Source organism: Apteryx mantelli, chromosome Z (assembly GCF_036417845.1).
Source record: "Apteryx mantelli isolate bAptMan1 chromosome Z, bAptMan1.hap1, whole genome shotgun sequence".
Classification (NCBI taxonomy): domain Eukaryota; kingdom Metazoa; phylum Chordata; class Aves; order Apterygiformes; family Apterygidae; genus Apteryx; species Apteryx mantelli.
Genome location: NC_090020.1, coordinates 22,978,269 through 23,006,199, shown reverse-complemented (window position 1 = coordinate 23,006,199; position 27,931 = coordinate 22,978,269). Strand labels below are relative to the sequence as shown.

The window sequence follows — 27,931 nt, the reverse complement described above, 5'->3', positions numbered from 1 at the left end:
TATTGTACTTCTGCTTATAAGCTGCAGCTTTTTATTTCATTCATTTTCCTCTCCCTGCAGCTTTTAAATCAAGAAAAGCTTCTACTAAATGTATAGTAAATTATATACAATACAAATATCTTCATGCATGCACATCAAAACATTGAACTAGGAAGGAGGGGAAGGGATGAATGGATGGTTGGATGGATGGAGGGAGGGAGGGAAAAAATGGAAAGACTAGAATAAAAGAGTGATTTCCATCTCCATAGGGCCATATAAAAGCAAGCAGGAAGCATTAAAAGAATATTCTTTCTTCTCTTCAATTTTTAAAACTGACTGCTACATTGTAGCAAACTAGCCTAAAAAAGTATAAGAAAATAATTCTCTCTTTCTTTAGGAGAACTTATATCTCTCTATCCACTATGGCCATATAGTCCCCTTTATTTTCTTCTCTGCCTGTGAGCAACTCCCTTCCCCACTGATGGGAATTCTATGCACTCAGAAAGGAGAGGCTAGACCCCTACATATTTTTAAGATCAACAAGGGTATATTCTGCTGGGCCTTCAGATGACATCACACCCTAGCTATGCTGCATCAATACTGAAACAGTTGGGCTTAAACAGAAGCAGCTGGTCCTTAACCTCTTAGTTTTTTTTATACACTGTTCTTTTTGATTCCTGAGGAAAATGTAATATAAATGGAATTTGTCAAGGTGGTAGGATAACACAGTTATTTCATACTTGTGGATGAAAGCTCTCACATGTGATGATGATCATATTGTCACATAACAGAATATCTCTGGTTCATAGAGTGATGGTGAGATCGGTTCATCTCTTTTCCTTTATTTGTGTTTCGTATTTTTGCATTGTGCTGTAAAAATTCAGCAGACACAGGAAGGAAATTAAACCTAGCTAAACATTTCACACACAGTTCCTTTATCTTTTTTTCATTGAACTTGATAGAGTTTGCAAGTGAATATTGCATGTCATATAAAATGAAAGCAACTTAATGTTGAGGAGACTGAGGAACCAAAACTCACTATTTTGATGGAAAATCTAGTCCCTGAGTATCTCATGTCTTCTGTTACCATTCATGAAATCCATGAAATATAAAAACAGGAACACAGGTTAGAAAACAGTTCTACAGGGATAAGAAGGATAATCTAGAAAGTTTGCATCACAGTAGGATGAAACCATTGGACATGAAGCAGGTGAAAACTAAATTAAGGCTCCCTGTCCCTCCTGATAACTTTTTGAGATTTGAGTTTGACAAGGGAAGCACTGGAGAAGAATCCTTTGCAGAACTGTGGCCTCAGTGGTGTATTCCATGCTGGGGTTAACTATGTGTGACCCTTTCCAGTTCCTGAAATTGCATAGGTTTTGTTAGTCCAGAATTCAGTTTGGTTGGTCTGTTTCCTCATGTGAATTATAAAGTGTCAGTCATGTACTAAGAAAAACAGCTTTGCATTCAGTGTGCAAAGTGAGAAGTGGCTGGCTTCGGATTCAGAATATTATTTAAGGTCTTAAATTTCAGTGGGAAACCATTGATAGATTATGCTAATAATAAAGAAGTTAGCATAGTAAAGATGTATATATTTTAAGAAAGAGATGACTATGATGATATATATATATAATATTTGATACTTGAACATTTAAAGAAAAGGCACATTTTGAAAATAGTTCATGAGTTGGGTAGGATACTCTTATTAAGCTTATTGAAAGCAAGCCGTAAAATAAAAATATCTGATTCAGGAACTGAAAATGCAGGCTGTATATTTAAAGATAAATTTTTTATTTACATATTATTTTGCATTACATAAGACACAAGATCATCTTTTCATATAATTCCATTAGTAAAATTCAGAATATGCTTCGGTTATTTACTGAGTTTGAGACAACAGAAATTCATAGGCATAAAATAGCCATTAATTGCAGAGATTTAAGAGTAGTTATACCCTTCAAAAATTCAAAGGCATGGTATAATCTGAGTGCCCGTTCAAGCTTGATGTTTTCCCAGGTTCATCAGCACTCCAGGGCTGCAGAATTTGTCTGGAAATACACTGAAAGAGCCTAGTCATATTCTCATGGTTCTTGATAATTCATTCAGATATTTCAGCAAGAAGTATCTTTAAAGATTCTCTCTGATATCCAGTCTTGTCCAGAAGTGCAATGCATGGAACTGCACAAAAAGAAACACATATGTAGAACATATAAAAGATGGTGGATGATAGATTTAAGTAAATATTTTAAACATTTTTAATATTCTCTGAAAAAAGAAGGTTTTTGTAAAATCAACTTAGGAAGTAAAAGTTAAATTAATATATTGTTTCTTGCAAACTGTATAATCTCCCTCAAGACTTTTCCATTCAATTTGTTTTCATTTTTAGCTGTTTTTCCCTTTGAATATATGTATTTATTTTAGAGAGAGTCATTACTTAAATATACAATTTCTAGCTCTTCAAATTACGAAGAGCACCTCCAACATAACTGCTAAATAACTAAATTAATAGCATTGCAAAGTGAGAACTTCTTCCAGTCACTTTAATCAATTTCACTTAAAAGCTGAGGACCATTTTGCTATTAATTGCTGTAGAAAAAAATAAGAAATAGCCACCTAAAGTACACAATAAGCATTCCTGGAAAATATTTGTCATGTATTGGTGTTCCATTCTTTTGGACACATTTTTTAAAGTCTGTGTGATTTGCTTGTGTTGTGAGTCACATAATCTACTGACTTTTGACTGGCTAGAGAGGCTTAGAATTTCTGATAGCTAAAATTAAATTATTTTTTCAGTACTATCTTCTTAAATAACTGGGAGTTCTTCTGATCCTGTAGCTTATAGGATCTAGTGAGGGGTTTTTTTATTATTACTAATACCATTAGTAATGATATTAGTAATATTATTAATAATTACTTAGAGAAAATGTTCTAAATAAAATGCAAGCTTTTGTGAGGATAAATAATTTTGGCTACTTCTTTCTATTCCTTCTAGAGGCATCTGATGCAGTTTAAGACCCTTTGCAACACAATTCTGGTTAATCAAAGGCTTGCCTGTATTTCCCCTGTCCTGTACATATATAAACTCCTATTGTTGACGCTGGGTCTAGCAGTCTAATTGTCTTTCCAACAGGGTTGCGAATGCACACTGTTAGTTAACAGAGGTAGTAGATCATATCAGGAGGAAACGCTGCCCTGCTTTGACTGAAGGAGTTTTTTTGTCCATGTGTAACAGCCACAACCTTTCATGGTGACACATATCCTGCAGCAGTTTGTGTTGGGGATTGAGTAAAATGAGCTTCATCATTCCTAGATCATCTGTGCATAGGTCAACTCCTGTCTAAATATCTATCTGTTGGAAAGGTTGGAATATATTCTGAGATCTTTGACTAAACAGTGTTATTCCTTGTGAATTAGGGTCAAGGTGGCCAGAAGGTTTCAGGAGTCCTACCTTCCCCCACATGTATTTTTTCAGCATAGGGCAGAGGAAAGCAAAGCAGAGTGCCTGCATTTACTGTCAAAGTACCAGTAATTCTCTCTTTCCCTTATAAAAAAATATCATTGCTTTTGAATAGTCAGGTTCCACTGAGCCTAGATTTTTTTTAAAGGGGCTTTTTTTATTACCTTTTTCACCTACCAGTAAAAGCACTCATCAAATCAACCTTATACTTAGCTGTATCTTTGATCATTTCTCCAAGCAGAGAAGTTCTTCCCTCTTTCTTCTGGAAGCTCTACAATTTTCAAAACTGTTTTTTTCTTCCATTCTTTACCAACCAGTCCCTGAATTAGCTCTTCTATCCATTTCTGTATTTACTTCAGATGTCTTTTTCTTCCAAAGGTGAGATGTTCAGGTTATATCTTGTTGCAGGAAGGCAATGGAGAGTAAATAGTAAAAGAAATCATAATAAAAGTGGTGTCAGTGGACAGAGGCAATGTCAGAAGCTTCCTTTGAACAGAAAGACATCTTCCTTTTGGAAGGAAAGGAGAAAGAAGGGAGAAAGATAAGCTCCTGTGCAAACTGTGCGCTTGAATGGAAGAAACCTTTTGGGGCAAAATTGTCCTTGTAAAGGGAGTTCCTTCCGGGCGCAGGAGGAAGTCTGTTCTGTGAGTGAGGAGGCAGCCCTGCGGCCCAGGCTGTTGGAAAGCCAGTGCCCCCGGGATCTGTTTCCCAGCTTCAGCTTCTCTAAGCCCTGCCCAGGCAGCTACCGGCTTTGCCATACAAAGAAATAGGTGTGGCTAGTCCTTGAAGCCAGCGTGGATGTACAGCTGCTCCCGGGGATGATTCTGGGCTATGGGTGAGACATGCAGATAGGAGGGAGGAATGCTTATTTCCTGTCCAGAGAAGACAGTCAATCCAGTTTCATCTCAGAGTCTCTATTTCAGAGAGGACATGCGGAGGTGAAAACCTGGAAGAAGAAGCCTAAAACGGTTGACTTAGTTTCTGGCTCTCACCTTTAAGATCCTGTAATTTTATGGTCAAAAACACTGATGAAACATGAGGACCTATGGTTTTCTACCTTAAGTAGGTCTTGTTGATAAGCTGCTGTCATATTTTAAGGAGAGATACAGCCATCTTCTCTGTCAGCCTTAGTTCATGCTAAATCCCCATTTTACCTCAGTAAAAGTCTCTGTTTCCTAGGTTGGTACACAGTATTGGTAATAATGTGTTACCATGTTTATCATTATCTAAATGTATGTAAAATAAATTCATTTTCAGTGTGCCTGTTCAGAGGAACGAAGTAAGAACTTTTCACTTTGTCTTTCTTCCACTAAAGTAAGAATATTAATTGTTCGGATTTGTCTTTAAATTTTCTCACAAAATGAGCATGTGTGTGTGTGTTCTGCAAGGTGGGAAAGGTGATTGAGACCCATGAATAAATTTAAAAACAAAATAATATTTGCTCAGGGTGACTTATAAATATATATGAGGCAACTATTGGTGCCAAGTGTGATCATGTCATTTGATTGCCAGTTAAGTCAGTTCAGATTTAAACATGTAAACTCCTTGATTTGTATGGAGTAAGACATCTGTATGTGGTTTATTAAAACCTGCTGATGTCTTCAGAACTAAATTTGTGAAGATATAGGCCTCTGGGTAGCTGTATTGAAAAAGCAGAGACATACTTTTTGTCTGGTTACCTGACTTCCAGCCCTGTACAGGTGTGCTTGAATAAATTAACATCAGTTACCTATGATGAGCCACTGCATACATTATCAAGGGAGGTGAAGATGTGAGAAACCTGCTACCTGCCTCCTGTTATCACTTCCTTGACACAACAGCACCCATTTTCATCATCCCACTATGTTTGGAAACTTCTACAGATAACTTTTTAGAGAATTATTTTCTATAAATGCACTCAATTCTAGGAACAGATAGCTCCAAGAAATGAGATATTTCACACTAGTCCATGATAACTATTACTGTAGTTCCCCTAGTATAAGTAGCTGTCATATGCAGCTTGAATGCCCTCCAATAAGAACAAGGAAAGACAGTTTTAAGACATTAGGTGTTTGATGAACCGTTTGTCAAGAGATAAAAGAGCTATTTTCTACATTTTTTAAATATAAATATATTTACACACATACTCCTGTTTCTGGTCACAATGCAGTTCATGAAGAAACTATATGCATATCCAATAGAATTGTATGAACCATTAGGTTTTCTCTTGCAGAGTCACTAAGATGTGTGTCATTGCTAATGTTCACATAACTCTTCTCTACCCAAGAGAACCTGTATCATAAAGAAATGTTTTGTGCCACCCTTAATGCAGAGCTACCTCTTCCATGAGTAGTCATGCTGAACACAGAGACACAACTTGCCAAGTTGCAAACTCACCAGTGTGAACAAGAGAGGCAGAGTTTAACTAGAGTGCATAGAAGTAATTTGTCCATGATAATTTTTTTCTTTAAAAGAAGGGTATGGATTTTAAGCAAGCCTTAAAGAGGGCTTATGTGAGTATGGGTTGCAGGATCAGCTCCAGTATGAAGGGAGGTCTTCTGCAACTACACATGTCCATTTGTTTTGTGCTTGAGTTTTTTTTTTTTTAACTATCTGCTGCCATTATTATTTTGTTCTTTCTGAGTACAAAATATGGTATCAATTTGACAGTGACCGTACATCTTCTTCTACAGTGCAAGATATCTCATTTCTGTGTGAACTCACAGAGTAAGTCAAAGATTTTTCAGTGACCTGAAAAGGTCATTTAAATAAGCTGCTCCACCAGGATTAGGATAAGGGGCAAGCATAAGTAAAGCATTGAAAATAGTAGCTAAAAGAAAAGCATACACAAAGGAATATTTTCCCTTAATATGTGTAGAGACAAATGGCATAAATGTTTAATTTGTTTTGTCCACATTTGCTGTGCAGATTCTGTATGTTTTATGGTTTGGTGAAAGAGATTATTTGGGAGGACAGCAGTAGGAACATGAATGCTTATTCTTAATATCCTGGTTGCCCCCAGCTTCTAGGAAAGAACTGGAAAAAAAGAAAAAAACTCTTTTCCAAAGAGTGGGAGAAAATTGAATATTTTCCATTGATCTGTGTAAATGCGGAGCTGTTCCTTGGACAGAAAGATGTCCCATCTTTTGTAGTCTTTTGAGACTGGGGAAAAATTAAGCATCTACCTACTTTAGTTCCTGCAGAGAAATATTCCAGCTGCTTTTTCAAACTTGATAGTAGAAGACGGTAAGGTTTATGTTACAGTGAAGGAAACTTTACTTCATAGATGTGAGATAGCATCAGGGCACTACTGCCAAAAGCCTAGACAAGTGAAAAAGGAACAAGAAGAGGCTGAGTCTTGAGAGTGATAGCATCCAGATGGAAGAATGTGGGGGAAAATGATGCATGGGAGAGGGAGACACCCCCTGCCAGGAATAGCTGTGTGTTTACTGTCCCTTGGAGTTACAGCGCCAAAAGTTGAAGCTCTCAAAGTTACAGCTTGGGATGAAGGAAAGAAGCACTAAGTTGGCAGGTAAATGGGCTGCCGAGTAAGAGCGAGCCATGGTAGAGGAGGAGGCAAGATCCGTGAGAATGGAAAAGCAGAGCTTCTGGGGAAGAAACCTTGTGATATGGCACTACTGGGAGGGATGTAAAATAGTCAGTCTTTGAAACCGCTTTTTGTTTCGGGTGCAGCTTAGTAAGGATGTAGGGTCCTTTTTTCAGTAGGTGAGGCTCCCCAGAGAGGAGAAGAACAATAGGTGAGGAACGTGTCTCTGAAGCCTTGGAATGAAATCAGTTGCTAAATCGTCTGGTGGGGAAGAGTCTGCCTCTGCAAGGGCCTGCTCATCACCATGACCTGCAGCCAAGATGGAGAGGAGGGATGGAAGCAGCAGAATTTGCCAGTGTAAAGGTGCTAGTGCTTTCCTAAAACATGTGGTTGGGAGAGGCTAAGAGACACAGGAACCAGAGGCCTTTTTGTTCTCTCTTTAATCATGATAAAGCTCTCACCCCGAGACTTGAGCTGCCTTTCAGCACCTGGTGGATGGGTTATAAAATGAACTAAGTGACTGTGCTTGGACATATTCAAATACAAAGTTAGGTTTAGCTGAAAGCAAGAAAAATGGTGAGGCAAGTCCTAGAAGTAACCCCCCCAATATAACCCACAAAGGGAAAAAATTACTGGGTGGAGATGATCCAAAATATCTAGAACTCTGTTTTGAAGGACAGTGTGCCGCTCTTGTCAGTATATCTAGACAGAGGTGGACACTGTCCAGAGCTGGCTCATTCCAAAGATACAGTCATTCCTAGGATTTGTGAGGTAGTGTAGGTCACTGGGTGTTTTTCGATGTAGAATTATGTTACAGGTGACCAGTGTGGTAAAAGAAAGCTCATTTGGGTTCCTATCGCAGTGCCTTTGACAAGTTAAGGTAGGTCTTGGCTGATGGTCTCAGGTGGATCGGTTGAGAGTTACAGGGAGGCTTTTGCTGTAGTCTCTGGTGTCTGAGGCACCAGCCTGAAGGCAGATTTGCAACTAACAGAAGGGGATGTTTTAGACTGGAGTATGTCTTAGCAAAAAGATGTTACTCAAAAATGTTTGACAATTTGTAGGCCCTGGAAAACACAAAAGCTCTGTGAGACCTTTACATGGTTACATATACTGCTAGTGGTTACAGAATATGATGGAGTAATAGCAAATGCATAAAATAGGGTCTGTAATTTGCAAGAGTATACTGTGTAGTTAGAAAGAGTTAAGGGGAAAGATAACCAGATTGCTGACTACTTGTCTAAGGGAGATACTGAGAGGAGAGATGCAGGGTCATCAGTGAGGGTTAAAAACTAGATTGTGTCAAGGAATGACTATGTACAGCCTTCTCTGTGCGGCTTTTCATCACCCCTCAATGCTGACCTGAAGTATTCATGTTCTTCTGGCCTGTGCCTCTCTTCAGAAAAGATATCCAGCTGTACCACATCATGGACCAGTATTTGGGATATGGCACATGTGATTTGTGGTTATTTAGTAGGTACTAAAGGCAAACCACTCTGCTCACGTACAGCAGGTGTGTATAAATAGTTACCAATGGCACTAGAGATACCTCTGATGGTCTACAGGATGCTGAGGTAACACTGGGATATTTCAGATATGATACCACTTACTGCTGTTGCATGTTGACTTTTTAATGGTGAACACCAGATAGTCCCTGACAGAAGTTTTGAGCTCACCACTTCCTCTAATGGAAACATAAGGCTTTTAGTACTGCCTCGTTCTTCTTTTAAATGAGCAATTTGCCTTGTGCTAAGAAAGTTTTTCTTTTTTTAATTAAGAGCTCATTTCACATTTAAGCTTGCTCTAAAAAGCATTACTTAAAAAGACCTGTCTAAGAAATAATTCAACATTTTTGCCATGAGGAACCTACAAGCTTCATATAAATGGACCTGGAAGAGAAATCAAAGAGTTTTAGATCTGCCAAAAATGTACACTGTCATAAAAAAGAAAGGATTGCAGGACTTTGTTGGATTGTGTATAAACGTAAAGTGGTCTGTTGTATATGGGTGAAAGGCGGGGAGAGAAAGAAAGGATGGGATTGTTCTAAGAAGATACTTTTTCTGTCACTTTGTTTTTGCATTCTTTCTAGAAAAGAAAGGAAAAAAAACCCTCTAAACTGTATGGTCATGTCAAACTATGTAAGTCTGAAAAACAAGTTGTAAATTATAAGTTGTTATTTCTGATGTTACTGATTTTGATTCTAGTGCTTTACAGACTTTATTGCTTATTTTATTAACTAGGGAAAAATGTTGCCCACTTCCAATTTAATACATTTTTCCTCTCTCTCCCTCTTTCTCTCTCTCTCTCCTTTTCCTCATTATGCCAAAATAAAAAAGCAATTGCACTTCAGCCATTTACAACTGAAAATACAAACGGGAGATAGTTAATTTTGCTGTCCATAAATCTTAAATTTTACTTTTGTGGGTAGCACACAAAATACAGAAATAAAAATACCCTAAACATGTATATGAGTGTGTGTGCGTGCATGTGTGTGTGTGTGTGTATATCGAAAGAGAGAACTATATATAGCTGTGTTGGTAGACAGAGATCTAAAAATATAGTGGATAGGAAAGGAATTTATATTCCCACTCAGAAAAGGTAAATGAGCCCTTGGTTTAAGAAGATGCATGTGGCTGATATATTATGCAAGATTCAGAATCAAGATTTCATGAGAAAAGGAGGCAGGGCCTGGCAGTGAGGATAATGGATCCCGCACTGGAAGTCTCTCAGGTCTGGTAGCCAGATAGGGCAGCAGCACTAATTCTGCAGCCTTTTTAGTCTGTTCTGTCACAGAAGGGGCACTGCTGGGTCAGTCAGCTCACTAGTAATTGTGTTTTACAGACTTCTAAAGCAATTGGCTCAGTCAGTCCCAATTCAATAAAAGTGGAGAGCGAGAGCGAGAGCACTTTTGTTCTATTTTTTACTTGAAATTATTTCATTCAGCAGTCTGTCTTTTTTATTACCAGGATTTGACATTAGCACTCCAAGCTATATTAGCATCCATTTCAGCAGTTCAGTAATGGTATTAAAAAAACACTTAACTTCAACGGTGAATGGTTGTATGACAGTACCATAAAAATCCACATTAAAAAAAAAACTTATGTATTTGTCCCTGCAAATTATTTTTCACTTGTTTAACCACTTCAAAACTACACTCTCTTGACTGGCATTTACAAGGGCTCTAGTAGCAGGAAAAGCTTATAAAGGAGCTGAGAAGCAACTGCAGCAACAATGGCATAAAGGGAAAAATGAAGACATTTAAAATAGAAAAAAACATGTAGTAGGAGCACAGGAGCACACACACATACACAAGAAAGACCTCTCGTTTTGGGTGGGTGCATGTCATTCATCAACTGAAGTAAGACTGTAAAACTCAAATCATCCAAGGTAAAATCTTTGGCATCTTCCATATTCCTGGGATTTAATTTTGAACCCAGCACTCTCCAAGCTTGGGACGGCAGCCTAACTACCTTGGCACTGCAGCACACTCATAAATGACTGCATTAGGTTCTAAATTTTGATTAAACATTCTGTAATTAATCAATGGTAGACATGAAGCAGTTGGCAAGGTCCAGAGCTGCAAAATGTTTAAGACATAAAACATTACAAAGTAATTAGAATGTGCTCCTTCAAGAGAAGGATTGCCTTCAATAAAGAGGTAAATGATAGCATCATGTTTATTGTGGACGTAGGCAGCCAGTGCAATATGATAAACTGCAGGAGATACACATATCAGTAATCATCCACATTATTAGTGTCATTAATCATAATTCTAAAAATATGACAGCAGCAGCCAACTTTTTGACCAATTTTGCCTCTGCCTGTTGGCCGTTATAACTTCACTAATAGACTGCAGAGCTCCTGTGCGTGGCAGTTTGCATTGAGAATGGAAGGTTAATTATATTTGAGCTGCTGATTCCTTCTCTCCTCGGAAAAGACTGAGCACTTTGACAATCCCAGGAGCTCACTGCTGTTAAACCAGTAAAAGTACTTTATTGAAATTTTCTTTGTTGGTCAGGAATGAGTAGATGTTTCAAATGAGATATAAGCGCCAGGCTGGGACGGACGCTAATGTTTCTTCCAAAATAATCCTTGGACAGCAAGCTGAACTCATACTTCCCTTAGATATCTTTGCACAGTCTCTGGTGGATGGGTAAAAAGTTGAGAATTTAATAACCACTGACAATAGTACGTATGGAAGAATCTCAGAGGATTGAAATTACCGAGGAGTTGGGGCGTCAGCAAAGGGAGGTTATAGGATAATCAGCTATCAGTTGACCTGAAAGGGATACTTATTTAGTAATGTAAAATTACTAATAGAGGAGCGCTGTTGAAGTGCCACATCGTATTTTGTTTTATAGTTCCTCTGGTATTATATAAATAAAACCAGCATTTTTAGACAAACAAAGCAGTGTGAATGAGAATTGCCATTGCAGTGTGACAAAAAGGAATGGTTTAAATACTTTCCACGGAACCTGAAATCATAAAAAAGACATCCCTGGATCTGAGATTTTATTACAAACTTGGACATATAATGGAACCAGTAAAGAGTTTATGAACCTTCTAAGCAAATCTTGAGATAATGCGTTGCTGAGTGTCAATATCTGGGAGAAAAGAACTGGGTTCAGAGCAGAACTGGAGGAAGCTAGGTGTTCTGTTTTATTTTGAGATTTTGCATTACTGAAACTTGAAACTCAAAGTAGAATTCATGAGTGTGATGCTGAAATGAAGGGACCATTTGCATAAAATCTTCCAAAACTATCACATTTTGTATGGCTGTTATAACAGTAAAATCAAAAGTGAAAACTACTGATTATAAAACTTGGATCATGTAATACTTAGAGGATTTAATTTTGAAAATAAATGTCATTTCATGTAATTTGGCAACAAATTCTAACTAGATACTGTCTCCGTACTTCTTAAGGGGGAAACACAGTCTGTGTGACAGACCAGCAAAATACATAAACACACAGGAGATGAGCATGTAATGCACAAGTGCTGTGCAGGGCCTCGTGTGAATCACCTGCATGGGGATAAACTTTGCCATAGAGCATGTGTAGGTTCTAGAAATAATTTATGACAGATGGACTGAATGTCAGTTTTTCTGAGCACTTGTAATTTCCACTGAAGGACCGTGTCCCACATGTGATGACCTTCTTGTGTATGTAACATTGCTACATTTAGATAGTTCACTTTGGAAATACTTGGTGAGATAAACAGTTTTATTCTAAACTTTCTCAACCCGTCCGGATATTAGACAAGAGTGCTGGCTCTTTTGTAATGAGTCTGTTTTGCCTCCAGGCAGCTAGTAAAGTGTGAGGTTGAAGTGTTGCAAAACAATTATGATAATTTCTGAGTAACTTTGGCAAATATGCCAGTGGTTGTGCTTTTTTTTTGTAATATCTTTTGATCTTTAATGGACAACAATAGTAATATATTAAGAGTGCGACATGACCTCGATGCTTCTGAGCACACACAGCTGTTGTGAAAGTGTAATTCTGTTCGCACCGTAAGGACTGTCTCACTAAACACCTCAACAGGTACGTTCTGAATTATTGGGCCTTTCAAGAATCCAGAACCTGTTAGATTTTGTGCTGAAACATGATATGGTAGCACACATTGCCATCAGATATCAGTTCCGCATTTAACCTGAGTATCTGTTCGCATAGTTGGCTATCCTGCCTCCAAAAATGCCATCTTGACATAAACGTTTTTTATGCATTCCACGGCAATGACAAATTGTCTTCTGACTCTAACTCTGGATTAAGTATGCAAAAGGCATGTTGCCTCTGCCAACAAGCCAATAATTCTCGCTAACATCTTCAGAGTTACAACATTTATAAAGTTGCAAAGTGGAGTAAACAAACCATCTGTTTGGCTTTACCATATATGTCATGCTCTCTTATTAGCATATTACGATTCATTTAGTAAACAAATTTGGTGATTTCGTTCATGTCAAAGTTAGAGGGAGCTTGAAGATGATTAACATTCCTGGGACAGGCACATTAATACATTGCTTCCTCTGCAAAGTTAAATGGCTTCTCAGGAGAATCACCCCTTGTTGACAAGATGAGACTGTCAATTTTGTTTGCCTGCCACATTAGGGGCCGTAAGGGGATGGGAAGCTCTGAGAAAGAGGAGCAGTGTAGGCAGCATAATTCACTGCGAACTGAAAAAAGAAGTCTAATTCTGATAAATGGTCGACCCCAATACATCCTACCTGTTATTACAACAGACGTGCCGTATCTGTGCAGTAAATTAGTTAAACCCCTAAAGAGTTTGGTGGGAGCTTATCTTCAAGTGAATAATTTGAGTGTAGAGGGAGCTGTCTTCGTGACCAGTGTGAGTGATTTGTTTCATATTGAAAGGGATTGAAATGACTGGGCTCCACATCTTTAATTTGCCAGAACTTGCTTGTCCTTTATTTCCTGCATTTAATAAGCACTTTTTTTTTTACTTTTTTTAATAGGTGCTGAACTGTATTTTACCTTTAGGATTTTCTTCCTATGAAAGGTTAATATTTTTCAGATTCTATGCAATTTAAAGCCTGAGGAACTGATGTAATTACCCAAACTACTCATGTAAAAATGCCACAGATTCATTGAGTAGTATAGCTTTTTGTCTTCACCCATTGTTCTAAAGTACTAGCCTCTATCCCTGTTTTTCCCCTTGCTTTCAGAGGCAAATTAAGCATGATCAGATACATGGAAGTGGTAATGCACAGACTGAAATCTTGGGCCTGTTTAGATAAATGTGATTTTCATCATTTACTTCAGACCACGATTTCAAACCATGTTATCTTTGCTTAGATTTATGGATGTATTTTTTTTTTAACATTAAAAAAATCAGGTTTTATCAAAGACTACTGAGAAAGAGGCAAAATTAGAATGGTAAATAAGAAAATAATTTCTTTAACAGTCCTAATTAAATTCCAGGAACTATTTTATTGTTGATTTGTCTTAAGTAAATGGGGAAAATGATTGCTGCTTCCTTCTTGAAGAAACAACAGAATTAAGGCCATATCTTTTCTCATAAATATGTACACCGTTATATTTAGCCAGAGTCTTACTTTCTGGTTCTTTGATTTTAGCTGCATGAAACTCAGCACTTTCAGTCTGCAGAGCTTTTGAGAAAGGATAAAATTCTGGGTTTACTTTCTGTTACATTCAGGTATTCTGAACCTTTTTCTGAGTTTCAGGCTTAAATAAACAGGAAAGCAACATGAAATTGAGGTAAGACCACAATGCATTGCTGTGTGAGAGATTAAAATCACGTGAAAGTTTTAAATGAAGCTGTAAAACTTAATTGACAGCCTTCCAGGTGAAGAGAAACAAAGAGAACTTTGGTTCACACCTTTTTGTTATTGGTAAGAAAAGTAGACTGAATACTGGGCAAAACTTCTAGTGAGCTGGTTAGGTGTGGAAGAACTCTCATGGGAGGAATAATGAAAGCTTCATTGTTTACAATGTTTTAAAATGGATTGACAAGACTTTAAACTAAGTGTGCAGGAAGATAGCTTGTCTGGGGCCTGTACAGCCTGAGCAGTTACTTCCATATCCACTGTCGATGAGAGGCTTGCAGATCTCCGTGCAAACTTACAGACAAATGTATCTTGGCCTTTGATTTTTCAATAGAACCTTTGGTTTCATAACCAAATATTAGCTTCTTTCTTCTTAAAAAAATACTGACCTATTAACCTGGAAGGAAGAATATTTAATGTTGTGTTTTAATGTATTAAGTCCCTAAATAAAATTTTATCATATTACCTCATGCCAGGATCACTTACTGTAATTTAAAGCAAAGCTGCCCCAAGACTAATGGCCAACTGCTGTGAGCTCCTAAGCTCCTGTCTCTGATTTCTTTGAAGCATTTGAATGATAGAGTGGGGTGACATTATTTTGGCAAATTGTTTATTTGTCAAAAATGCATTTTCAGAACTCTTGAGCTATAAGACATTTGGGATAATTGTTTTATTTGGAAACATAGGAAGGAAGGATGTGGGGGGGATAAAACTGGAAATGTTGAAATTATTCAATTCACAAATTTGATGTACAGTACTGTACAGTCATTTTGATGTTGGAGTGAGATTTTCGTCAGGGACCTTTGACACTTACACTCAGCCAAGGAGGAGCAAGGGACCAATGGCTAGGACGTGTAGCCAGGATGTTGGAGGTTGGCTGGGATGTCGAAGGTTGGCTTGAGCTTTCTGTCTGACTGCATCAGGGGCCAGAACAGGGGTTTCCTTCATCCCTAACTGACTGCCCTAGCAGTTATGTTGCTGAAACAGTCTTGCTCTCTTTTTCTCTCACCCACTTAATATTTAAGCATAATAATTTTCTTCTCCTGTTAAAATTAGAAAATATTTCTACATGGTTCATTTTTAACAATCTGCCCTGCCCTGAACTGTCAGCAAAACATACAAGTCAATTTTTCGTTCACTTCGTTTTGTGCTTTGTGTAATGCTTGAATTTAAATAAACAGAGTACTCTTTATCATCCAAATTCCCCAACTTCACTGTGCTCATTAGGGGTGAGATTTGTCCCAGTGCAGATAGTACTGCAGCCACGTATGTTCCTGGTGTGCACCCACAACTGGCCTTGAATCATACACAGAATTTACACCACCCTCTGTGCCAGGACAAATTTTACTCTATGATAAATTCCCCCTCAGTCACTTCAAAAAGAAATAAAAAGAATGACTAAATAAAAATAAACTAAAATAAAACAGCCATTACATTTTTCTTTCCAACAAATGGATAGTAAATTAACAAAATCAGATTCATTGACAGGTGTAGAAAGAAACTGCTGAAGAGAACCCAGTCTGGATTTATGAGCTGTGTAAATGGCATGTACATTTAATTGACCGTATTTCCTAGGCTTATAATCCCCTTCTTTTGTTGATGCATAGTGCATCTCTCACAAGAGAAGCTTGCTAGTAGTAGGTGGGGTGGAACCAACAGTGAATTGTAGTTATAGAAGAGTATTTCTGTGAACTTAAGAACAGAAAGAAAATACCACCTCCGGCAGCATCACGCCTGCAGCCAGAGAGCTCCTGTGGTCACTGTAGCATTGCGCCGCTACCAAAATTCCAGCCTGAAAAGGCGCTGGTGAACTGGGAGGTTTGATACGCTGGTCACTTGGCAGCAAACGCAGATTTCACGTGTATCATCATTATCATTATCATCTTTTGCAGCACTGATTCATTCTTAAGATCACTGAATTCAGAAAGCTGAGCTTCCCCCTGGTGAGAACTTGTCCACACACTTCTGCCCATCATATGACTAATTCATGAGTAGTAACATGGAAGAAGAATGTTAATTATATGAAAAGTCAAGCATTCCAAGCTTCCTAAATTAAGCGAGACTTCACTAAAACTTTCTTGTCACAGCAAACTGCATCTGAAAACATCTTGGAGAAATATTCTGCTCATTTTTAAGGGCAAATGACGTGTAATACAGAACTAAACAGATGTTTGGGCATTCTTTGGCATGTATTATTCTAATTTCTCAGAAGTAACTTTCCTCATGGTCCTGTGTTACCTAGGATGGGTAGATCTGGTCACTGGAGTTGAACGAGATCTGCCTTTAATTAAGCTCTTTGACCTCGTATTTCTGTCTTGAAGACTTCATTCTCCAGTTCCCTTTATGCAATGTTTATATTGCCAGGATCAAATCTCATTTGAGTAGATGGTATACAAATAAGTGGTCTAAGAAATCCAGATACATTCAAAGGATTTTATTAGGTCAAATGTGTATATGTTTTCTATACATATGTGTACTTCTGCCATTTGTTTAAGTATTTTAAGCTTTTCCCCCACAGATACAGTAACAACTTCAGTGTGCAGGGCACCAGAGATGGCTTTAAATTAGCTACCTCAAGTATGAGGAATAATGTAGCCGTGGCAAGCTGGACCTCAGCTGGCTTTGATATGTCTTGCTTCCTGATTTTCCACCTGTTTGATGGTAGGGTTCATGCCCTGGCATAAGTCATCACACTGAAGCTGTGCCTCAGCTTACCTGACAACATTTGCAGAGTCCTGGCAGTGGTATTCAAGGGAGGAAGGGGCGGTGGTGGTGAAAATCACAATGAGCAGAAGAGCTGAAGAAAGAAGCTGCAGGTGCCATGGGGATGAGCAGGTGGACAGATGACAACAAGGTTGACAATGGCTGGGAGCTCATAGGGCACTTGCTAGGATTTGGGAGCGGCTGAGCAGATGAGGAAGAGTTGCAGAAGGTTAGGATAAAATATTTCGATATGGTATGCAGAAATGGGCCTGGTAACCTTCTCAGCAGTGTAAATCAGTTGAATAAGTACTGTTTTCCATGAAAAAATCAAGGAAGAACGGCATAGGATGAGGGAACCAAAGAAATAGTTACGGTTATCAAGATACAAGACAGTAAAGGCTTGGCCAATATTTTTAGTGCTTTTTTTTATTCTCTTCTTTTGTCTCTCAGATTGCTGTTGAACCTGTTGGATCGAAGTACCGTGTCTGCCACATACTCTTCTGCCTTTCCACTTGAATAATATTCTCTATAGCTTTCAAGTTGCTAATTTCTGCCCCTAAATTCAGCCATATTCTATTTGTCATTTACCAGTGCCTGCCTTTTCTGGAACATCTCCCTTTTTAAACTTCTCTGCCCCATTCAGGATACTGTTTCTCTTTCTACTCTGCCTTCATCCATACTCTTCTTTCTTTACTCTGTTTTTGTTTATGGACCCACTATTTGCAGCAGTCCTCACATGAATGGGCATATTCCTACAGTGGACTCCCCCATTGTCTTTACCCCAGAAACCCCAGGAATGCTGCTGTCATCCCCCAAAATAGCAGTCTTTGTGCAGGGCACTGCTCAAGCAGCCCCTTGTCTGTGGTCCTCAGCCTGAGCCTCAGTGCGCATTGCTACGTTTAGTTGCATAGCAGACGGCAAAAGGCTGCAATACCAGGCCCTATGCATTGCAGACTTGTGAGTCTGTAAAATCACACTTTCCTTCCCTCCTAACCCACTTATCCTTCAGCTACTGGAAACCTGAGTGGCTAGTAATTCTGGCACACAGTATTCTTAATTCTGACAAAGTGTGACTTTGGTTTTATCTTAACATTTCAAATATGCAGTGCCCAAATAAATGAACTTTTTCTCACAATGCACGCCTCTCATCCCTACCAGAATTTTTTTGCATGTGATATTTAGGGAAAGTATTAAACACAAGTGAAATAGATTAAGAAATGAATGTAAAAGAATCAATTCTTTTGAACTGTGGTTGCATAATGGAAATCGACTGCTATGAATGAACCTATGTTCAGAAGTTATGAACAGCAGAGCTAATGCACTGCCATGAGTTCATCTTTATTATTGCATTACACCTGAATCAATTGATAAAGTAGCTTTTTTTTAAGGCTAGGAATGGCACTTAATTGAATAAAAGTCAATGTAATTATATTAGGAGAATCCAACAGTACTGCTGACAGCGGAAAAGGGACACTACTGAGCAGAGTGCCAGAACTTGTCCACACATTTCTGCACATCGTTTGCCTGACAGATATTATGGGCTGGTACATACTTTAATTAGATTACTGATTGCCACTGCTGCAAGTGAGAATTGAATAAGGGAGGCATCTCTCCTTATCAGAGCATCAGCAGGGGTTTCATCCTTTTGCTGGTCTTTCTCAGAATGGCCTCTGTCCATCTGGGGCTCAGTGGCCCCTCTTTAACCGCGGTAATTTATTCTTATCTCTTCATTCAATGAATGTTGACGTTATTTTCGCTGCGTGCCTGGCCACTGTTTCTCTCAGCAGCAAACCAGGGAAATAGCAAGCGTGAATGTGTGAGAGGCAACAGACAGTTGCAGCTCTCCTGACTGGTTGCTGCACGGCAGCAAATTCCTGTATTCTCTTCAGTGTGAAATTGGGGTGGGTCGGGGCAGGGAGCAGGGGGAGTGAAGCTGGAGAAACGATAAGAAGTAAACACACAAGCACTCTATGAGTAGTTTACAGTTAGCGTTATGATGATAAGCACAACTGTGCTTTTATGCTTATGTAATAACTCTGGTCAGCGTGGACAGGCCATCACAATAAGCATTTCCTGTACAGTACTTAGCAACTTTGGTTGGAGCGTATGCCATCTGCCACCAGGAAGGCAAGGAGCAGCTCTACGGAAAGAGGGGCTGCCAGGACTGCTGTTTATCATTCATGTATGTGCACACTGCATGCATCTGTTCAGAACTCATTTGTGGATGATGATGAGGATGCTGTGAATTTGCTTTGATTAATTTGGTTTATGTTTCTCATATTGTGTGGTTGAGTCAGTATCCATCAGGACAACAGTGTAAGTGAGATTACAGCTGACAAAAAACAATTTCATGGTCAAGACTTTATTTAAAGTCTGTATTTTATTGTTTTCAGATATTATTTTCTTTTGTCTTTTTTTTTAACCAGATATGTCTGGATTGGAATGTGAATTTGTTCTCTTTCTCTCTCTCTCTTTCTCTCCTCTTTCTTTCTCTCTTTTCTTCTTCTCTCTTCTCTCTCTCTCTTTTGTGATCTCAATTTAGCAAAAGATTAGAAAGCTGATCTTATCACAAGGTAAGCTCAGCCTTCATAAGTGCAGTGTGGGGATATGCATAATTACACTTCTGCGCCTCAAAAAGCAACAATGCTTTACTTGCTTGTGTGAAAGGAGTGTTTCCCATGTGGGAGAAAAACAAGGAATGCTCTCCACTTTTTTATGCCCTTGCCCATACCTCTCAACTGTCTCTCATTAGGATAGAAATCCTCCATTTTAGATGCCCCCCACCCCAATAATTGCATCCTGAGCAGACATGATTGGATTAAATTGCAGTTCAGTAGCAGTTTTACGTCAAAGGACAGTTACCTGCACTTGCCGAGGCCAATGTCAGGCCCAGTGAGTGGGCCAGATTGTTGCTATTGCTATTATCTTTACTTATTACTCTAAATTATGTGCAACAGATAGATGCATCACAAAATAAGTGATAGAAAATTACAGAAATTAATCCCACATCACTTTAATCTTCCTACATTTGCATTTTCCTTGTTTGTCCGCATTGTATTGCTGTACCATGGTTGGAACTTCAGCTGGTTGAGAGGTATGTTTCAAGGGGGTTCTTAAACAAAAGCTTCCAATAAGGAAATATTGCTATAAGCTATTGTTTTCCTTCTCCCTTTTTTGTTACTGTAGGACATGAATGTCTGTAAAACATTTGATCAATGTTATGTCTTCCTGTGCCAATTTTATACCTAGTACTTTTTGTAAATTAAAGTATTCCTGTGTTAAAATTCTCTCTCTCTCTCTCTCTCTCTTCCCCCTCCCCGCCCTCTTTCTTTCCCCTCCTACATTTGGGCTCTGATCTGCAATTTATAATGGGCAGACAGACTGGTGAGTCTGCATGTTGTAAATTGCGGGTTTGGGTCCTTAGCTTGCAAAAAATGTTATGCAGTAGAACTTCGCTAATTCTTTTGTCACTGATTTGAAAATCCAGTCACCCTCCAAAGAAAATAAGTATTTGTCCTCCTTTTCCTCAGCAATGGTGCACATTCAGAATACTGAACCCTAAAGTTTTCTAATATCGAAAACTTTATACTGATTTTTCATCTTTAAACACTTTGACAAAAAGAGCATGTTCTGTGTCCAGAGGTCTTTGATGTCTGTCATGTTTGTTGGTTTCATCGTTAATTCAGAAAATGCAGTTGTTCAAAGAGGATTTTCCTGACACTACTGCAAATCAGTGAGGTTCTACTGCAATGGATAAATAAAGGCCAATGTCAAAAGTGGAGAGTAGAATGCAGTATTTAAAATAATAGGCTGTATTACACAGCTACTAACCCAAAGGCTTAAGTTTTATTTGCAAATGTAGAGCTTTAATTCTTGAGAACAAAGGCCCTGATCCTGTAAAACACTTGAGAATGTTTTGACTTGCAGCTCTTGGGATCTGGTCCAAAGACCACTGACGTCAGTGACAGCTTTTCCAGTGCCTCTTGAGCACTCAGTGACTTCAAGACATATCTAAGCCAAAGCCCCTGCTTAAGTGTTTTGACTGATTTGGGGCAAAATTTGGTATTGTCATTAGTATTTTTTTATTGGAAATTACACCACTTCAATCAGGCATTTAGCACTGCATTAGATACAGCACTGGGAAGAGTATAGTGAAGAGCAACAGTACTCTCCCAGAAGGATGGAACCAGTGACTTTGTCTGAGATTTTCAGAAACTCGTATGTGGATTTCAGAGACTTGTTCTCCTAACCCCCTCAAGTCTTTTCCATCTCTGTTTGGCCTGATTCTGAACACCTTTATAACAGAATTATATCATCAGAATCAGGACCTCTAACTAGCTATCATTCAGTCATGTTAATATTTTTCTCTTCCTGTATTTCACTTATACAGTTGTGTGAATACATATATATGTATATTTTATACTTATATATGTATGTATGAATGTATAAATATACAAGTGTATATATATATTTATATACAAACTCACACAGATATTCTACATGTTAATAATATCTTCTTCTGAAGCAAGACTTTTAGGAAGATCAGCAGGGATTCAGGGACCAAGAATAGCATTTCCTATTTTCTGTTATTCAAGTCGATTTTGTAAATCTCAAACACCAGGGCTGTAGCCGCTGCTGGGGACCAATGTTGAGGAACAGTAGCTGAAACTGAAAGGGAGTCGGGGGGGGTTATTTTGCTTGTTTTGTTTTGTTTTAATGTTGCAAATTGTTCTTTTATAAAGAAATAGAATTGTTCAAGGAACGTGGATAGGGGACAAATTATAAATAATTGTAAGTCATTGCTAAATCAGAATTTGGGTCTGGTGCTTGGCAACTGTATGTTTAATCAAAAATACTGTACATTCTTCCTTTCTTCCCTTCCCTCTTCCTTTCCCAGACACAGTGCTAACATAAACCTGCACCGTAAACTGTTGACCAAAGAACTGGATGACATGGGCCTGGACTCCTCACAGCCCTCTCTTAGCAAAGACCTCCGTGATGAATTTTTGGTGAAGATCTACGGCGCTCAGCATCAGATGGGGCTTGACATACGGGAAGACACCTCCTCGCCTGCCGGTACTGAGGATTCCCACATGAATGGGTACGGCAGGGGCATGTCAGAGGACTACATGGTCCTGGACCTGAGCACCACCTCCAGCATCCAGTCCAGCAGCAGTATCCATTCCTCGAGAGAATCTGATGCAGGCAGCGACGAGGGCATTCTCCTGGACGACGTCGATGGGGCAAGTGACAGCGGGGAATCTGCCCACAAAGCAGATGCCCCCGCCTTAGCTGTAGGTATGGGCACCGATGTCCCCGGATCCCTCATGTTCAACAGTGTTTCGGTGAGCAACGGTGGGATAATGTGTAACATTTGCCACAAAATGTACAGCAACAAGGGGACCCTCAGAGTGCACTATAAAACAGTGCACTTGCGAGAGATGCACAAATGCAAAGTCCCTGGGTGCAACATGATGTTCTCCTCTGTCCGCAGCCGAAACCGGCACAGTCAGAATCCTAACCTGCATAAAAACATTCCCTTCACTTCCGTAGATTAGTTAAGGATGGACACGGCATAATGCCAGCTCTCACAGAGGGCCTACCACATCTGAACTGCCATATACAGTCTCTCTTGATATATATATATATATATATAAATATACATATATATATAATCTTTTTTTTTCTTTTTTAACAAAAGAAAGAAACACCAGGTGCTTTTTTCCCTTTGTTGATTGTTAGATTTTTTTTTTTCGTTTTCTGGGGATAAAAACAAAAAGGTGGGATCTTAAATCTGGGGTGAAATACCCTTCATGAAAAAAAGCAAGCAAAAACAAAAACCAGACCCACAGAAAACTTGCAATTGTCCCTAGTTCTGTTATAAAGTTCTTGGTCATCTCCAAAGAGACAATTTGTTCTACCCATGACTATTGCCTGCAAAAAAAAAAAAAAAAGCAACAAAAAAAGCAAAGAAACAAAAAGAAAAAAAATTATCTACTTAGTTGTCTTTGTGTCTTTAAAGATTGGGGATAACCTAAGATTGGGGATAACGTTCTACTAAGATGGGGATAATGTTCTACTAAGATGGGGATAACGTTCTACTAAGATGGGGATAACGTTCTACTAAGCATGGCTGTTACACTTGTATATATATATTGAGCCTTGACAGGCCTATGATGTAAAACAATTGTATTGATTGTGGTTTAACTCTTATTTTTTTGCTTAATTTTTACAGTTACATTCAGCTGTTAGGTAAGCAGGAAAAATAGTTCGCTGGCTAGTTCTACTCATTTATGTTAGCTTTAATGCACATTTTTAAAAGAACCACGGTCTTGTTTTAACTACCTGCTAGATATAAGTAATACAGAGGTGCTGGCATGCTTTACAGTACCTAGTCTGATACAGTTTTTTTGTCTTGTACTATTACATAAATCCAGTCATGCACTTTTTCGTACACTACAAGGGGATGTGTAATAATATCCATGCTTTTTTTTTCCTTAAAATATTGCCATATTTTCAGTAAGTGTCTTTAAAAAAATACACTTAGATAAAAGTGGTCTGGTCAGTATGAGGGCATGAATGCCAAACAAAGAGTATTAGTGTTTAGTGTTAATACAAAAGTGCCAACTTTGCACACGTTTTGAAAAAAGAAAATGTACTTACTTATTCACCATAACCACAGTTGGAGTTTTTGGACTATAGAAAAAAACACCGGGGGTGGGAGAAGGGGTAAAGTGAAATACAGAATTCTTGGTGCTTTTTTCAAGTGCCAATTATTATTAGAAAAAATAGTGCATCCTTATTCCTTATATACTACATTACTTAGAAGAAAAAAACAGAATTGTGTCATCTGGATCAGTGGAAACTTTTCTTTTGTTGAACATGGATAATATTTGGGGATAGAGATGCTGATACTACTTGTCACAGAACAAAGATGGATATAATTTTGCGTGCTCCTTACTATGGCCTGGATTTTTGCGGTGTTTAAAAAAAAGGAACAGGGAAATAATGTTAATAACTCTGTTGTTCTGTAAAGTTGTCTTATTTGCAATGGAAAGTGCTGTAGTATGATTAAGGCATGTTTTATAGAAGCAATCAAAAAAAGTTAATGGCAGAAGCACTTAGAAGCTCTGAAAACATATGCTGGACTTTTTATTGGGTAACTTTCCCCTTGGTTAAATTAGAGGCCAGAAAAAGGATCTCTAGTTTTGTTAATGTTTTGTGTTTCACCCACATGGTTTGTCAGAAAAGAACGAAAGTTTGAGAGAGAGAGAGAGAGCGCGAGTATGAGCGGGAGGGGCAGGGGGAGAAGGAGCAAGCAATTGAGAAAGGGAGAAAGAGAGGCTGTCTGAATCTTTTTTGTTTCCGGTGTTTACACATGTTGCTTGAGCTGGTAAACCACACTGGCAGCCTAAGTTACCACAACATACTGACTGAATGATGATATTTACTTAAGTTCAGCCTATAGCCAAAACCATTAGGGTGTGTGTTGTAGACTTTTTTTCCTCAAAAAAAAAAAAAAAAAAAAGGGATATTTCAGCATACAATACAATACTCGTTCAGTGAGAATGTGTTCGTTTTCTGTATGTACTGACCCAGAACATTTTTTTTTAGTCAAGAGTCAGAAATGCTCCTTTGTTTCAGCTTCTCATTGTTTTATTTGTTGTGCATTTTGATCATTTTTACCTGTATGTCCACTTGAGTAGTTATTCCTGTTACATTTTCTAGAGGAAACTGTTTATATGGATTTCCTCTTTTTTGGATTTATTATGCATTTCAGTATTCTTTTCTCCAAAATTAGGAATCAATAGCTAATAAATCAGTATTTCCAGTTGTAGAAAATAAGAGAAAAAAAATTCTTAAGAAATTCTCAATATGCTCCCATAGGGTACAAGCTTCTGATCACTTTTTGACTCTTCACACTGATGAAATCGTTTGTTGATTCCACAGAAACTATAAGGAAAACTTACCTTCTGGTTTAACAAAAAGAAAGTTTATAGCAAGAAGTTAAGCAGTTTTGCTGTATTTTTTTCTTTCATCTTCTTTATTTTTCCTGAAAGTCTCAACTAGTTTGCGTTGTTAAATTGAGTGGAGAGATCTGCTTTGCTTTGTTTTATGTTGTGTAAGCCAGTGTGTTTGTGAGAGAGGGAAATTAGAACAGTAAAGGTGCATTCTTCTAAAACACATGGACCTTTGTAGTGTTATCTGTACTGCACTCCTGTCCCCCTCCCAAGCTATTAGGAACCAAGCAAGATGGAAAGTATAAAAAACAAAACAACAGTAACTGAATGATATCTACAGAAAAAAACACTGTTTTGAAGTATGTATGGCATAAATAAATATGTTTTTTAATGAAAAACACATTTGAGGTATATAAATAATTCTTCACTGAATGAATCACTGTTCTGCATTCTCATTTTACTCTGTTTCAGTTAAAGGTCAAATGGTTTTGGTAAACTTGTTTGGAAACTTAAACATCATCAGCAGATAAATTCAGCAGATGAATTACATAGAAAAAAATCTGTTTATTACACAAAATGAAACAGGACATTATAAAAAGTAAAGGAGCAGGGACAAACCTCAAAAAAACTGTTAGAAGTTCTGCAGTCCTACTTTTATGGCATCCTGAACTTCATTCAGATTGTGCTCAAGCCCTCTAGGAAATACCCTAAAAAGTAAGAAAAGTTTATCATGGACAGATTATTGCCCATTTCTATTTGTAGGCAAATCACCTGGTTTCTTCAGTACTCATGACATTAATGTCAGAATATTCTGGTTTTAGGATTACACATAAAGTTTCATTAAATTTAATGTTGTTTCCCACTTTCATACTTACCATACTCTCTCTGAGAGTCTGTATTTATCAGAATTGTTCCTGAATTTACCAGAATTGTGATAGGATTTGTGTCACTTGAAAATTTCTGAAATATCTCAAAAGAGGGTTATATGGAAGAAGTTTGGTTTTAATGACCAAAAGTAACACAATAGCCAGCACCTCTGAGTGATCTCAGCAGTGACCCAGAATACAGTAAGCAGAAAGACTGAGTCTTTCATTTGTGTGGTGCAGGGCACGGCTGCAATGTTGTGGTGACAAGAGAAATGTTGTGCAATTGCTCATGCTGTCATAATCCTATGGCTAGCCTTCAGTTCCCAAACCTGTCAGTCTATACACTTTCACAAGAACTAGATTGACTTTGGGGAAGAGAAGAGGAGGCATGCAGAGACTCTTCATTTCACGTGGTGTTTGCTTCTCTGGATTTGGTTCCTATAGACATAGTGGACAGGCTCTCTAGGTCATTTTACCATTTCGTTCATTCAGAATAGATGCATTTTTTCTGTAGATATCAAACAGGCTTTGTCCACATTGCATACTGCATCTCCTTTAGAAACAGAATTACTTGTCTGGAGGTTGTTCAGCTTTTTTCTTTGCTTTGGAGATTTTTTTTTTTTTCAGGAAAGTGTGTGATATCAGTTAGACACTAGGTTTCTTTTGAAAACCTGTACCTAACAACTTGGAAGGAAAACAGCAAAATCAAAGCACAAGAATGGGAACCATTAACTCAGCTTTAATATCACTGGTGGCCCCTTCTCACTGCTTAGTCTTGGACAGATCACATCACCTCTTCATGTTCTGCATCTGTTGAAAAATGGCTAGTAATAATAATACGATCGTACCCCATAAGGGTGCTGCTGTGAGGACTAATTAGCTGGTCTTTGTAAAAAGCTAATTCAAGACATAAGTATTTCTGTACACCTTATGATATTTAGTCCATTTTTAGCTCAACCAAATAAATATTGTAATGGCTGAAATGTTAACTCTGTCTCTAGCTGCAGCTTCACAGAAGAGCTTTATAATGCAAAAGTCAGTCAACTCTTAAACTGTAACTGGCACCACGGTGACACTGTAGTGTTGCACACAAACTGTTTGTCCAGGTGACACTCCAGATTCAGTCACTGAATCACAATTGAATTTCATGAAATATGGAAGGTACAGATTAAAAAGCTTATTAACACTTACACTTTGCTCTGAAAGATCCCTAAATGGCTTTTCATGACTCAGCTCATAAAATGTGTCCATTTTCCAGGGATCTGTAGATACGTTACACAGCAAAAATTGTGTACCACATTTGCTGTGAGTCAACTTCGGTGCATTTTCTTTCCCTTCCTCCCTCCCTCCATGCCTTTTTCTGTTTCAGTTTTTCTTCCCTCCTTCTTTCTTTCTTTTTCTGTCTCTCTTTCCATCTTTCACTCTCCCTCTCTCTTTCAAATGAAAGTGTACCTTCTCTGCCTATTCCAGAAGTTCGTAAGCTTTCCTTCACCTATGCCCTTCCCATTCCATCCCCCAAAAAGGAACTGTTTAGGAAAAAGAGTCAAGTCAGGTTCTAAACAGTAAAATAGCTGCCTGGGGAGGTCAGCATCTCCGCTGATGGGGGCCAGTACAGCTCACAGGAAGAGGGACTGCAGGATCCTGCTTGAGTTTTCCCTGAGTTCTAGTCTTCTCACTTAATTAACACAGTTAAGGATCTAGCATAGCTAATTATATGGGCTAGGAATGTGCCAAAGCAACAAGACAAAGCGCTATGTGAGTATCTGGAACAGGGAAATCTCAGAAACATGATGAATCAGGGTTTGATCTGTTCCAAAGATAGGAACCATTTACAAGACCAGAGATTTAATTCCAAAAGTTTCTCTTTCAATAAGTTTGGTATTTTGTAATCGAAGTGCTTGGATTGGACCCATTTTTCACAAGATCATTTGGGAGGTCAGCTAACACAAGGTTACAGAACATCTTTTCAGAAATACATTTGTACTCAAATTCTGCAGGAAGTTTTCAAAGCATTAGTGGAAGAAGGGAGGAAAAGTGTTTGATCTAGAAGCACACACATGCTCCTCTAAATTTTAAGTGCTAGTGATGTGAACAGAAATATTATTCCTTCTTCTGTCCCAAGAATGTTCTTGTAACTTTCCT

At 38.3% G+C, this 27,931-nt stretch overlaps 1 protein-coding gene across 1 annotated transcript in view; it reads left to right on the top strand.

The window, feature by feature from the left end:
• BNC2 (basonuclin zinc finger protein 2) overlaps nucleotides 1-22,520 on the top strand; it is a 332,225-nt gene extending 309,705 nt beyond the window's left edge. Inside the window, exon 6 of the mRNA XM_067315784.1 lies at nucleotides 21,860-22,520. Within this exon, the coding sequence (XP_067171885.1) occupies nucleotides 21,860-22,520 (661 nt within the window). The remainder of the gene's footprint in view (nucleotides 1-21,859) is intronic.
• The last annotated feature ends 5,411 nt before the right edge of the window (nucleotides 22,521-27,931 follow it).